Raw genomic sequence first — 14,351 nt, forward strand, 5'->3', positions numbered from 1 at the left:
GAAGCCACGGATCTCGCGAGGATGCTCCCTTTGGTGCCCATTTCCCGAGGCGGGACGTCACGTGATGCAGCCTCGCCCAATCGGTGCGCGGGCTGCAGGGGTCGCCGCGGTTCCCGCCAAATACGAGCGCGGCGGCCGCGGCAGCAGCGGCGCGGGCGGGAGGGCGAGCAGCAGCGGCCGCCGGACCGTAGCCCGCGCCTCCGCCGCCGGAGAGGACCTTGAGCCGCCGCCGGAACGATGCTGGAGGAGCTGGATTGCGGGGCGCCGGGCGTCAGGGGAGCGGCCACAGGTCGGTTCGGTCCCTCTTGGAGAGGTAGTGGGGGCGCGGCGAGCGGCCTGTGTGGGCCGAGGCAGTGGTTGGGGGCGTCCCGGCCCCGGGCCGCTTCTCTGCGCCTGGTGTCTAGTTTGTGGGGTCGTTACAATCCCGAGGAAGAGCCTTGCGATCCGAAGAGCGCTCTCCTGGACGTTATTGTTGCGGCCGGGACCATTTTTTCCCCCTGTGCTTTTACGTTAAGTTCGTTCTTTCAGGGCTCTCTGCGGTGACGGGTCAATGTGGCCAGGAGGGAAAACTGAGATCCAGAGAGGCGAAAGGGCCAGCCCCGGGGGTTGCCTTTGTGTTCTCTGAGCAAGTTGGACCCTGCAGATACCCCCTGGCCGGGTGGGGAAACTGAGGCCCGAGGTCACATGGGCTCGGGGACCAGAACAGCTGCTTCTGCGGGTCAGAACAAGCCCAGCTAAGAGGTCTGGGTGGTAGGTATTGTCAGGAAGCTGAGACTCCCGGATTCTTGATTCTGTTGAATATACAAGGTGAAGACCTTTCTCTTCCCTATGTCTTGGGGTGGGGTTCCCAGCACCTAGCAGGCCTCGGAAACACAGGGTGGTGCACCAAGGAAAAGTAGACTGCGCTGTCCCCTGCTTGACTTCCATTTTATCCCTAGCACTTGGCACTATGCTTGGCTCATAGTAGGTGCTCGCTAGGTTGTTGACCGAATTAAAGATTGGCAGGGACATTAACTAGACTAATTCAGGGTTTCTTAGCCACAGCACTATTGACATTTGGCACCCTGTTGTGCACTTGAGGGTGTCAAGTAGTATCCCCAGTCTCCACCCATCGGATGCCAGTAGAAACCTCTCCTCCCCAGCTGTGACACCAGATGTATCCAGACATTGCCCCTGGGGGGGAGGGCGCAGAATTGCTGCTGTAATTGTTTCCAGATTTGGGGATTTTACAAAGTAAAATTCATATGAAGAAAATTAGGGGGACTGATTGTCATGGACAGTCATTTGACCCAGTAGGGATGTTTATTTAAAACTAAAAAAGCATCACCTGCTATGACCATTCTGTTATAAAAAGAAAGGGTAGTTTACCACCAAATAAAGTTAGGAGGGATGTGATATCAGAATGAAGGACTGTGGTCAGTTTATGGGCAAGTGTGCGTTAATTGGGCGTGTGTTCTTTTGAATCGTCCATATCCCTGGATGATTCATATCCATATCCCTGGCCGTTTTTAGGTTGGCCTGAGGCAGCTCCTGGACCCAGGTCACTTATGTTCTACTTGCATCAAAGCTGGTGACTCAGGACCACACCAACAAATCCTTCTGATGGACCTAAAAATAAGTTTAAGTGGCTAAAGATTGTGTATTCTTCAGTTGAGGGGGGCAGGGTGGGAATCCATGGTTTTGGTAACTGAAAACTGGAGAATGATACTGTCTTGAAAGGGGTAAAAAGGAGGTATGAGCTTTCTGGGTGCCTTATATTTCAAGCTTGGAAGAAGGGAAGGCAGCTTCATCTATGGACAGCTGAGTTTTTCAGAAAACCCAGGTCTACTTTTTAAAAATATTCACTTGTATATATCTTTTACAAAGCGTAAGTAGATTGCCAAAAATCAACTAGATTTTTCCAAGCCACCTCTTCTGGCAGGGGTGAGCTTAAAGATATTTATGGCCATTCCTGCATCAGCTTTGATATTATTAGATACTTTTCTTAAGATTTTTTTGGTGCAGGAAAACATTTTTCCTTATTTTTTGACAACACTTCAGTTCCTCCTGCCTGGCAAGCTCAAAATGCTTAAGTTGTATTAGCGTCATAAACTCTTATTTAAAAGGGGAAGAAACACTATCCTAACTTTATAGAACTGGTTGAATTGAAGGTGGATGTTTTGAGACCCTATTAATGGTGATGTCAGTGATACAGTGTGTTCTTTCATCACTAGTTTTACTTACTCCCCTCTCCCTTGTTGCTGTTACTATATTCATTGATTTCCCCCCGTGTGCCAGACCCTGAGTTAGGTGCTCCAGATACAGTGTAGAACAAGTATCCCTGCTGTCACAGAGCTGCCATTCTGTACAGGGGGAGACATAATAAACAACGTAAGTTTCAGAGCAATAAATACCACAAGGAAAATAAACCAAGAAGGTGTGACAGTGTCCAGGGCAAGATTTCTTAACCTATTAACATTTTGGGCCAGATAATTCTTAGTCGTGGTGGGCCGTCCTGTGCATTGTAGGATGTTAGCAGTATCCCTGTCTTCTACCCACTAGATGTGAGTAGCACCCTTCCCCCGAGGCATGGCAACCAAAAGTGTCCCTAGACATTGCCAACTCCCTGGGGTGAGGTTGGCAGTCACTCGAACTGGATAACCACTTTGTACATAGTAGGTGCTACTTATGTATTTGCTCCTTCATTATTTTCAGCATTTAAGAACTTATCCTTTGGCATTTTTATTCACAGCAATGGATTGTAAAGACAGGCCAGCTTTTCCAGTAAAGAAGTTAATACAAGGTAACTTTCTGGGAATGGGTTAAATATTTGTTCCTAATTTATATCTTTCATTGTTTTCTCCATTATATTTTTAATTTCTCTTGAGCAGAGGTCATCTGTTGGAGTCCTTAGCAGTATCAAGGGGATGGGAGGGAAGAAGAACAATTGCACTTTACATTTGGAAGCCTGGGCACTCATTTCATTACACTACCATTTCCCTAGGGTCCCAGGGGCAAATGGAGAGGTCACTGCCTTTACAGCAGCCTTTCTCCACTTCAGCACTATTGATATCGTGTAATTTTTCAGGGGTGAAGGGCTGTCCTATATATTTTAGGGATTTTGGCAGCATCTCTGGTCTCTTCCCTCAAGTCCTGACAACCAATAATGTCTCCAGACATTGCTAGATGTTCTTTGGTGGGCACAGCTGCCCCAATTGAACCGTTGTTGTTCAGGAAGATACATGTCTAAGACCTTTTGTGTAAAAAGGGAATGCACTTACAATGAGGCCAGATTAGTGGCTGGATTGTATTTAAAAACATGGTTTCTGGTTTTTAAAGCTTGGTTTCTAGGTCTCCCCTGTGGCAGTTTGCCTTCTCTTGTGATGACTGATAGCAGGTTTGGTGGTGGTAGGAGTTGTATTAAGGGCAGCAGTCTCCTGAGGTTAAACAATTAGGGGTGAACCATGGGATCCAAAGGCATGATTGCTTTATAAAGTATGAAAATGCCCACCACCAAGCCCACTAAGGTTGATTTTTTTTATTTTTTATTATTTAAAAAAATTTAAAAAAACCCTCACCTGAGCATATGTTTATTGATTTTTAGAGAGAGAGGGAGGGAGGGAGGGAGAGAGAGAAACATTGATGTGAGAGAAGCATCGATTGGATTGCCTTCCATTTGCGTTCTGACCAGGGATCGAACCCGAAACCTAGGTATGTGCCCTTGCTGGGAATCAAATCTACAACCTATTGTGTATGGGACGACACTCCAATCAACTGAGCAACCTGGCCAGGGCAAAGTTTGGTCGTTTTTTAGCCTGTGGAGTGTTAAAGTATCGATCAATTGTCACTCTTCACATTTCACTATAAAGACAGCCTCCTCTCTTCATTTCAGCCCGTCTGCCCTTCAAGCGCCTGAATCTTGCCCCAAAGGAGAAAACCAAGGACAGGTCAGACGACACAAGAAGCTCTCCAGGTGCTCCCGCACAAAGTCAAGTCCCTGATGTAGAACCCTCTTTGGACAACTTGGAGAACAACTTTCATATGGGTTCTGACACAGATTTTAGGCCAAAACTTGTCGATGAGAAGGGTCCCTTAGATAACTTTTTAGGAAATAGAGTCGAAACAAATATTGGCAAGATTATAGTCATCGATTTGACGGAGGACTCGGGTGACCAACCGAAGGACGTTGCGGCCTACAGTAAACTGAATTCTGCAGCCTGTCCCTCCTCGGAGGAGGCTGTAAATGGGATCAGAGAAGCCGAAGGTGAGGGGCTGCTGCCGAAGGTTAGTCAGAAGGACAAGCTGGCATTTCCTGAGGAGACTCTTTTAGCCATTCCATACAAAACCGAGGAGGAGGGTGCCGGCTCAGGGGGCACAGAGAGGAGCGGAGACAGGCAGAAAGCACCTCGAGGCTGCCCCACATTGACCCATGGTCTGAGAACGTGCTCAGAGAAGGACTGGGACGGTTGGAGTGAAGCCGGGGACATCTTGTTCAAAAGGAAGGTGCCCGTGGTGGTCTTGCAGGATATCCTGGGTATGAAACCTGCAGCTGAGGCTCCTGCAGCCCCTCTGGACCAGGGCATGCCCTCTGAGAATGAGATGCTGGACTCTGGCCCCGAAGAAGACTCTGTCCTCAGCCATTCGTCCCTGAGCTCCTCCTCTCCTACCAGCTCTCCTGAGGGGTGGTCTGCTTCTGAAAATCAGCACAGCAGTCCTAGTCCCTTCCCCACCCCCACATCTGTCCGCAGAGTGAGTATCTCCCCAAATCCCAGCATGTCAGGGCTGATGGCACTTCTAGTCCGGCCCCTTTTCACATGGGGACACAGTGTCCTTCTGCAGTTAGTAGTCGATTGAGTGGGACAACAGACTAGGTCTTGTAACTTCTGGTGCAGAATTTTTTTTTTTTTCCCGATATCAAAGACTATTAGAGGTATTCAGTGATAGGTACCGTACACTGAGATGTGTTGGTGGCTAGTTTAATCACCAGTATGTCCAGGCCATTTTGGTAGCCTTTGTTGTTCACACCTAGTTAGTGGCTGGTCAGTTTAGCCACTTTAGGAAATGATGGCAACAAGCAGGACACTGTCATCCTCCATGTCAGACTTCAACTTCAGCTCCCTCCACTCCTTCTTGTTACAACATAGACTTGTAAGGGTGTTGGTGGTAAAGAGTCAGCACTGGCGAAGAGACCCCAAAACAGGGAGGCTAAAATGGGGAGTTCTGTGGAGTCAGCTCTTGTCAGCATGGCCACCCATGTTAAAAACTCAGAGCAGTAGGAACAAAAGAAGGAGAAAGCTGGCTCCATTGTTAAGGAGCCCAGAAGAATGGCTTTGTTACTGGTTTCTGATCAGCACAGTGCAAATGTCGCTGTGCTCACCTATCCTTGAGGTGCTGTGGGTGAAACTGGAAACATCAGTTAAGATCCCAAAGTGCATCTAACAGTGTTTTGGTTTTGTGGAACTTTTGTTTGTTTCTCCAATTTTATATACATATAAAATTGGATCCTGGGGTGGGTCTTAATTTGACCATAAACCATCAACCTTGATTACTTTCTGAACTTTAATTGCTGAAGAATTTTTATTTTTCTAGATGATTCCATTTCATTTTTTTATTTATTGATTTCTTTTTTCTTTAGAAAGAAAAACATCAGTTTGTTCTGCCCACTCATGCATCCATTGGTTGCCTCCTGTGTGTGCCCTGACGAGGGACTGAGCCTGCAACCTTGGCGTATCGGGGCGATGATCCCTGCCAGGGCAGATTCCATTTCTTGTTTTTCTTCTCAGTTTCTCAGTGTGGCAGACAGATACACATTTTTAAACTCCCACTTGAGCTGTTATGCACACTCTCTGAAGCAGAGTGTGCGTCCCCTTGCTGTAATCTGTATTGTTCTTTCCATCTAGGTGGTTGGAATCCTTCCAGGCTGCTGCTGATCCTTTACAGGACTAATAATGTCACATAATGTGTCATAGCTGTTTAGCCTGGAGAACAGGACATTACACATGTTTCCATTTTTTAAAAATATATATTTTATACTTGACCTTTTTAGAAAATTTTATTTATTTTTAGAGAGGGGGCGGGGAGAAAGGGAGAGAAACATCAATGTGTGGTTTACTGCTCCTACTGGAGACCTGCCTGCAACCCAGGCATGTGCCCTGACCGGGAATCGAACCTGCTATCCTTTGGTTTGCAGACTGGCTCTCAATCCACGGAGCCGCACCAGCTGGGGCTGTTTCCATTCTTAATAGCTTCATTAAGTGTATTTTTATGCCTGTAGGCAAGCCTGAGAATTGGGAGGTCACATAGTTGGGCATTGTCATGAAACAATTTTACTCGGACCACTGTCCCCAACAGCTCTGAGACAGCTGCGCACAGGAACCAAATGTGCTCAATTTGGGAAATCCTGCATCAGAGGTTCTAGTTTTTACTTTTAACACAGGCTTGGAGTTTCGAAGTGCTCTAGAAGGTATTGTTCTCATAGCTTAGCAAATAATTCACACTGCAAGTGGCGAAGGCTCAGGCTGCTTCAGAGCCTGTGGCAGAAAATTACCTGAGGTAGGCCCTTCCATGGCAAGAGTGGAAATGGAGCCCCCGATGTTGGGTGACACCAGAGGTATGAAAGTGAAGTGAAGTGACTATCGGGAGCATCTGGATGCTGTGATGGCAGGACTTCTGAGAGCAGAGCTGAAGACCACCTCCAACCACACACGTACACAACCGCTTTCTAGTTTATCTCCTTACCTTTTGGGAGTACTGATTTCCTGATTTGCTCGTGCCTTTTGTGGTTGGTATGTAATTCAGTCAGCTTTCCCTGCCTTGGCATTGGAGATTTTCCTGATCCCCAGTGCTGTGGGGAACATGTTTCTTTTTCCGTTTTCCCTCCACCTCCTTTTCAGATTGTAGGTGCTTGCTGGAAGCTTGCGGATTGCTTCCTATTACCTTGTAACGTGCTTCACGGCACTCCGTTATTCCTGGAGTTGGTACCTCTGCGTCTGGGAACTCTCCACTATTTTGTGTGTGGTTGTTTTAGGGGTTTTGTTTTCTTTGTGGGGAGCTTGTTAAAATGCAGGTCCTGTTGTCCCTTCCCAGTGATCCAGAGACTCACTTTGAAAAACAATAGAACATGTTTTTAGATAACCCCAGAGTCTTTCGACTAACTTAAAGAGTTTCTATTTAGCATTAGAGCTTTTTAGCATTAGAACCATTTCCCAAGTGTGTTGGCAATGAGATATATGAATTATTCCACAATGAAAATGTTGATACAGTTGTGTTACTGGAATTTCTGCCTTGCTTCTGTACAATGAGCCCAGATTGCTGGAACTTTTTTCCATATAATTTTAATTTTACAAGTATTAAATTCTCCATGTTAAACAAAAAATTCTTGCCCTGGCTCGTGTGGCTTAGTGGATTGAGTGCTGGCCTGCGTACCAAAGGGTCACTGGTTCAATTCCTAGTTGGGGCACATGCCTGGACTGCAGGCCAGGTTCCCAGTGGAGGGGCAAGTGAGAGGCAACCACACATTGAAGTTTCTCTCCCTCTATTTTTCCCTCCTTTCCCCTCTCTAAAAATAAATATGTAAAATCTTTAAAAACAAAAACAAAAACTTCTTGTCCTGGCCAGGTGGCTCCGTTGGTTGATTGGTGCATCATCTTGAACACTGAGAGGCTGCAGGTCGGATTCCCAGTCAGGACACATACAGAGTTTGCTGGTTCGATCCCTGGTCAGGGTGTGCATGTGGAAGGCAGCCCATGGATGTTTCTCTCTCTCTCTCTCTCCCTCCCTCTCCCCCACTCTCCCCCCATTTCCCCCCTCCCCCCTCTTCCTCCCTCCCTTTCCCCCTCTTCCTTCCCTCTCTCAAGTCAAAAAACATCCTCAGGTGAGGATTTTTAAAAAATTATTAAAACATGACAGTCCTTTTTTGCCCCCTTTTCTCCCCCAGGTTGTCATTATTAGTATCTCCTATTTATGGTGTATATGACATCACTTAGGAATACATAGTATCATTTTGTTTATGTGAACGTATACCATGAATTTGTTTATTTTTCAATGGAAGATGCCTCATATTTTTTATATTGGGTTGGGAAGAGGTATCTCTTTAACTGCCTATGGTGTGGATATACTGCACTTCACAAAGTCTGCCTCACTGATGGATATTTCTGTTGTCTCTAATTCTCGGCCTTGACAGAACAATAATCGTAATGAATTTCCTTCTACTTGTTTTCCTAGGCTGTTCGGTCAGTAATTTTGCAGGTTGCCATTGAATAATTTTTCCCCACTTGCCCTCAAATATGGCTGGGCCAATCTGAGTGTGCCTTTTCCCTCTGCCTTCTCTCTTCTGCTGTTAGGTTTTTTAAATGCTGCTTCTGAGCCCATCCAAACCAGAGTCTCATGTCATTCACTGTTTGTCTGCTTTGAACTTAGAAATTAGATCTCCAGAGTAAATTGGCTCTGAGAGGATTCTCCTGAATAAAATTAGGAATTTTAATGTGCAGACACAGTTAAATCTGCCTTGACTGGATGTAGTTGGTGTGTGTTTCAGGGATCCTGGGTCTTGTTTTTGTCATCTATGTTCCAGAGAGATAAAATGTATGGCACATGATTTTTTTTTTTTAAGATTTTATTTATTTTTAGAGAGAGGGGAAAGCAGGAAGCAAGAAAACATCAATGTGTGGTTGCCTTTCGTGCACCACCCCCTGGGGATCTGGCCCACAACCCAGGCATGTGCCCTGACTGGGAATTGAACCAGCAACCCTTTGGTTTGCAGGCCCGCACTCAATCCAGTGAGCCACACCAGCCAGGGCTGGCGCATGATTTTGAGAGAGAGTTCTATAAATATTTGTGCCATGTCATGAAGATAAAATTGTATCAGATCAATAAGGTCCTCCCAAATGTCTGGTAAAGCAGTAGAAGTACCGGTTTTGTTTTATGTTATTGATCGATTGATTATACAGTGAGAGAGAGAGAGATGTCGATTCATTATTCCACTTATTTATGCATTCATTGGTTGATTCTTGTATGGGCCCTGACCAGGAATCAAACCCACAACCTTGGCATATTTGGACGGTGCTCTAACTAAGTGAGCTACCCAGCCAGGGCCAGTAGAGATACTGGTTTTATATTATATTGTAATTTATATACAATATATAAATTACTGAGGTTGTTGGATATCATTAAGGAGGCTTCTGATACTCATGTAAACTCTAGTATTCCCAGACTCACAGCAAAGGAGAAGCAGTGTAAAAGGCACTAGATTCTGTAGCTGAAATTCCACAAGTATGGGCAAGACTAAATGTGCCCTCCCTGCCCCCCCCCAAATACTTTTATATAGGAATCTGACAATCACATTAACTATAATCTTTGAACACAAAGGGCAGTGGTCCAGCAAAGTAAAAATTCTGCTGTTAAATCCTTTCCTGTGGAGGGGAAACCCATAGACTTGGCAGGCAAAGTGGATTCTGAACAGGCAGGTGCTTTTTCTTAAGCTCTTGGAGACAGTTTTGGTAACTGGCATTTCTGTTGGCACATGCTCACTTGGGCAGTCTCGGTGGCATTTGAGTTCCTGCCAACTCGTGGCTTTCAGGTGACTGCTCAACCCTTTCCCATAAAAAGGCTGGATCCAGAAAGAGCTTGGTATACCAAATAAGAAGGATGCCCTCTTGAGATTATTGATGTTTTATTCTGTAAGAGTTCATAGTCAGGGCAGGCTTCCCCAGGTACAGAAATCAGAGCTACATAGTTTTGTCCATATATCAGGCCATCTTAAGAGGAATGGACCTTTGGTTTGCCAGCCCCACTTCAGCCTCATTTTTTGGCTGCCTGTCCAAGTCTGAGCTCACTCGCCACTGCTCTTCAACCTATCGGTTTGGTTGTCAGGGCCCCCTGCTCCAGAGAGGTCTTAGGCCAGTAGTCTAAACTCCTGTTCTTATTTCGGTCTGGGGCCATTTGGCCAGCATGGTGCATGAATCCAACCATGTGTCTTGGGAAGTCCTTGTCACCATGCTCAGTTTAAGGCAGGGCGATAGAGGATGTTATGCTCTAGAACATAGTGGTTCTAGGTCAGATTGCTTCCTCTGGCACGTTGATCTTTTATTCTGGAGCTTTCACTTTGCATTGTAAAAAGCAGAACTGCACCAGGCAAAGAGCACAGGTTGGTGGCCCACGGGAATCCAGCCCACGAATGTGTTTATTTGATTAACATAGTGTTAGTTTTTATTACTGTTTTTTATTTTCCTTTTCCTTTTTTGTATACCCCTTAGGCATTTCTTTTTTTCCCTCTTCTTTTAATCTAGATTTTTATTTGTTTGTTTGTTTGTTTTTAGAGAGCGGGGAAGGGAGGAGAAAATTGGAGGGAAACATCAAAGTGTGAGAGAGCCATTGATTGGTTGCCTCTCATCTGTGCTCCAGCCAGGGCCTTGGCCTGCAACTCAGGCATGTGCCCTGACTGGGAATTAAACCAGCTACCTTTCGGTTCACAGGCTGCTGCACAATCCACTAAGCCATACCAGGCAGGCTGCTTTTGTTGTTATTACTGATTTTAGAGAGAGAGGAAGGGGGGAGAAAGAATATTCATTTGCTGTTCCACCCATTTATACATTCACTAGTTGACTCCTATATGTGCCCTGATTGGGGTTGAACCTGCAACCTTGGCTCACTGGGACAGTGCTCCAACCAGCTGACTTACCTGGCCAGGGCCATGTAGTCTTAGTTTTTAGATATTACCTACAAAATTCACATGAAATTGACAATTCTCTTTTGGGAATTTCCTGCAAGAGCTCCACCCTCTTTGGCCAGGGTGCATCATCTCTAGTTGGCTGCAAATCTTACCACTGCATGTCATCTGCATTGCTTTTATTTTCCAGCTTGCCACGTTTTCCTTGTGTTTGGCCTCTGTCATTCATTTGTGTCATCTGTCACTCCCCTATTTCCCCTCTCATCCCCAGATACACACGTGTGTAAGTCATTGGAGTGTATGGCCGCGTGCCCCCGCCCTCCCCCCGCAACCCAAGACATTTTGTTCTGTATAGTGGAAACTGACTACTTGGAAAGGTTTTAATTTTTCTTGTTTTGCAAAGAAGTTCTTTTTTTTTAAAGATTTTATTATTATTATTATTTTTTTTTTAGAGAGAGGGGAAGGGAGGGAGAAAGAGAGGGAGAGAAACATTGAGTTCCCATCTGTTGTCTCTTGCTCCCCCCCAACAGAGGAGTTGGCCTGCAACCCAGGCATGTGCCCTGGCTGGGAATGGAACCGGGGACCTTTCAGTTTGTAGGGTGAAGCTCAGTCCACTGAGCCACACCAGCAACAGCAAGAAGTTCTTTTTTAATTTTCAGAAAGAGAAAGAGAAACATCGATTTGTTATTCCACTTATTTATGCATTCATTGTTTCTTGTATGTGCCCTGACTGGGGATTAAACCTGCAACCTTGATGTATCAGGATGATACTGTAACCAATTGATCTACCTGGCCAGGGCCCCAGAGGAGTTCTTAATAGTGTGTGTCTCTTGTTTCCTTCTTCTCCACCCCAGGGCTGTGTAATGTGTTACAGTGACTAAAACAACCCACATTTAAAGATACATGCCTTTCGTTTCAGATAACTAAGAACTTGGTCAAAGGTTCTGCTGAGAAGAACAAGATGAAGCTACAAAGAGTAAGACATTTTCCCCGATACAGAAAATTAACTTGCTGTGCTTTTTGCATTAAATATAAGCTAAACCCTTTGCGCATCCCTCAGCCCAGTTTTTACTTCTCCCAGTTTATCCTGGACCTCATTGTAACTCTTGCTTCATTTTACATAACTGGGTGTCATAGATTGCATCATTTTTAGCTTTGCTGAAGCCTAAGTCTTTGCATGTAGCCTTTCTAAGCTATTATTATTATCATAGTAATATTCGTGTATCCAATTGTGGCTTAGAATTGTCTACACATGAACCTACTCTTTCCTTGCATTGCAGCCTCCTACGAATAGATTTAATTAAGTGCCATTCCTTCCCAGGTGCTGTAGCGTTTTGATGGCCCCTGCAGTCGATGGGTGGTTACTGCTTAGTGGTGCACTGCTGAGTTGTGGATTCTGTTACCTAGGGATCGCCAAGTTCTGCACACAGCAGTGCATGCAAGGTTTTTCTTTCTTACTACCGTGAAAAACAGAAAGGCCAGTGGGCTTCTCCCCTCCTATGCCAGCTCACAGAAGTGGTACCAATGACAACTGGCTGTGGGTTCACCGTGTGCCTCCTGTGCTGTCCACCTTACGGCTGTCTTTGATTTTTTGTGGGTCTGATTTTGATGGTTTCTTTAGAGTGTATCTCATTTTCCCCTGCGATTTTAGAGATGGGCACACGTGGGTGGAAGTGGAGACTGGACTCAGATAAGGCTGAAGAGACGTGATTTATCTAACTAACCCATGATTTCCAGAGCCTTCTGCCTTCTTAATGAGCAGTGGGAGCTGCTAATCTCATTTCTTGATCCAGACCAGACACTATCTTAAGTACCCTAAGTGCCAAGTGAAGATTCTGAGGATACTTGGCAAAAAGCAAACATTCATACATCTCTAACGGCCTCCATGGCTTTTATTAAAACAGCCAAAGGGTTATCAGGGCAAAGGGTGGAATATTCTCTAGAGACAAGGCATAATCATACACCTAGACCAAAAGTGGAGTTGTCAGGCTCCTCACCTTGGGAAGACCATATTTGGTGGTGAATCTGATGGTCCTTGAAAGTTACTCTGTGCTGTGTTAGAGGCTTACTGCCCTTTTGGTCACATGAATTCTGTAATAACTCAGTGCCCCAGGCCACATACCAGTTCTTTGGAATGAGGGACTGATGTGCGAAAACAAGACGTTACCACCTTAACAAATATCAAAGACACTAGCTGTTTTCTCCTTACTAATGCAAATTACTTGTCATCCTTTCTTCACATCTACCCTTCTTTTCAGATCCTAAGAAATGGTTTTAAAGTTTTTTAAAAAATAAATTTTTTTTGCTTTTATTTTGTAATGCATTCTCAATTGTTCCCCACTGTTTTAAGACTTTTTTTCAGCCAGTTTCCTGTCCTTGCTTCATCTAATCTTCCATTTTAAAGGAAATAAAATAAACCATGTCATCTGGTATGGTTTAGGGGAGGACTGGAACAAAACTGCTTTTGTTTCAAAGACAGAGGCAGCCTGTCAGGTGTGGCTCAATGGATTGAGCTCCAAACTGCGAACCAAACAGTCACTGGTTCTATTCCCAGTCAGGGCGCATGCCTGCATTGCGGGCCAGGTCCCCTGTAGGGGGCACGTGAGAGGCAACCACACACTGATGTTCCTCTCCTTTTTTTTCCTCCCTCCCTTTCCCTCTCTAAAAAATAAATAAAAATAAAATCTTTAAAAAAGAGAGACAGGCAAAACTGTGTTCATCTTTATTTTACCACAGATTTCTGATTAGATAAATGCAGCTCAAAAGAACAGTGGACACCCTGCACAGGCAGCCCAGGGTACTTAACCTTTTTTAATTAAGTAAAAAGCTAACTCCACTCCATGTGTAAAGAAGGTGTTTTAAATGAATCTTAGTTTAAATGGCCCACAATGTCCTGTGACAATAGCTAATTCTCACAATAGAAGGAAATGTGACAGAAAAATCAATTCTATATAAAGATGTTGACCATCGATTGGGCTTCTCCTAGAGCCAGTTCCTTTATTCTTTCCCTTTCTTTTTGAACTTATTGTCCCCATGATGCCGACCTGACCCTTTGTAGGAGGTCTGCGGGGGTGGGGGGTATAGCTGTCGAATTGTCTCTTGGCTGCAGGATAAGGAGCGTTTGAGCAAGCAGCTGAAGTTACGGGCCAAAAAAGAGGAAAAGGAGAAGCAGAAAGAGGAGGCCAAGAGGGTCAAAGAAGAAGCCAGAAAGAAGAGGGAGGAAGAGAAGGAGCTGAAGGAGAAGGAGAGGCGTGAGAAAAGGGAGAAGGAGGAAAAGGAGAAGGCAGAGAAGCAGCGGCTCAAGGAGGAGCGGCGCAAGGAGCGGCAGGAGGCCCTGGAGTGAGTGTCCCCCCCAAGGTGGCGTGAGCAGTCTGGGGCAAGGCCACTGCCTCCTTCCCTCTCTTTTTGTATCTTCCCCAAGGAAGGGGTAAAAGATGCCAGATCCCTGGTGTTCTCCCCCTTCTCCTCCTGCCTCTGTCTCCCAGGGACACCTGTGCAGACTCCTAACTGACCCGTGGGTTCTTGTCCGGGAACACAGGCTTTGATTATGTGCATCAGGCTCTGGTTGGCTGAAACCGAATTTCATGTCTCACAGGGCAAAGCTGGAGGAGAAGAGGAAAAAGGAAGAGGAGAAACGGTTGAGAGAAGAGGAAAAGGTAGACACCTCCCAGAACCTCCATATTCCGGTCTGTTTGAGAAGTGGGTC

General features: G+C 45.5%; 1 protein-coding gene across 1 annotated transcript in view; it reads left to right on the forward strand.

Annotated features, from left to right (window-relative positions):
* The window catches only part of CHAF1A (chromatin assembly factor 1 subunit A), a 29,569-nt gene continuing 15,218 nt past the window's right edge, over positions 1-14,351 (forward strand). The window contains exons 1-6 of the mRNA XM_024569194.4: positions 1-289; positions 2,732-2,782; positions 3,872-4,728; positions 11,565-11,621; positions 13,755-13,984; positions 14,241-14,301. Coding sequence (XP_024424962.2) covers positions 238-289; positions 2,732-2,782; positions 3,872-4,728; positions 11,565-11,621; positions 13,755-13,984; positions 14,241-14,301 — 1,308 coding nt within the window. The 5' untranslated portion in view covers positions 1-237. The remainder of the gene's footprint in view (positions 290-2,731; positions 2,783-3,871; positions 4,729-11,564; positions 11,622-13,754; positions 13,985-14,240; positions 14,302-14,351) is intronic.

The sequence above is a fragment of the Desmodus rotundus genome, chromosome 9 (genome assembly GCF_022682495.2).
Source record: "Desmodus rotundus isolate HL8 chromosome 9, HLdesRot8A.1, whole genome shotgun sequence".
Classification (NCBI taxonomy): Eukaryota; Metazoa; Chordata; class Mammalia; order Chiroptera; family Phyllostomidae; genus Desmodus; species Desmodus rotundus.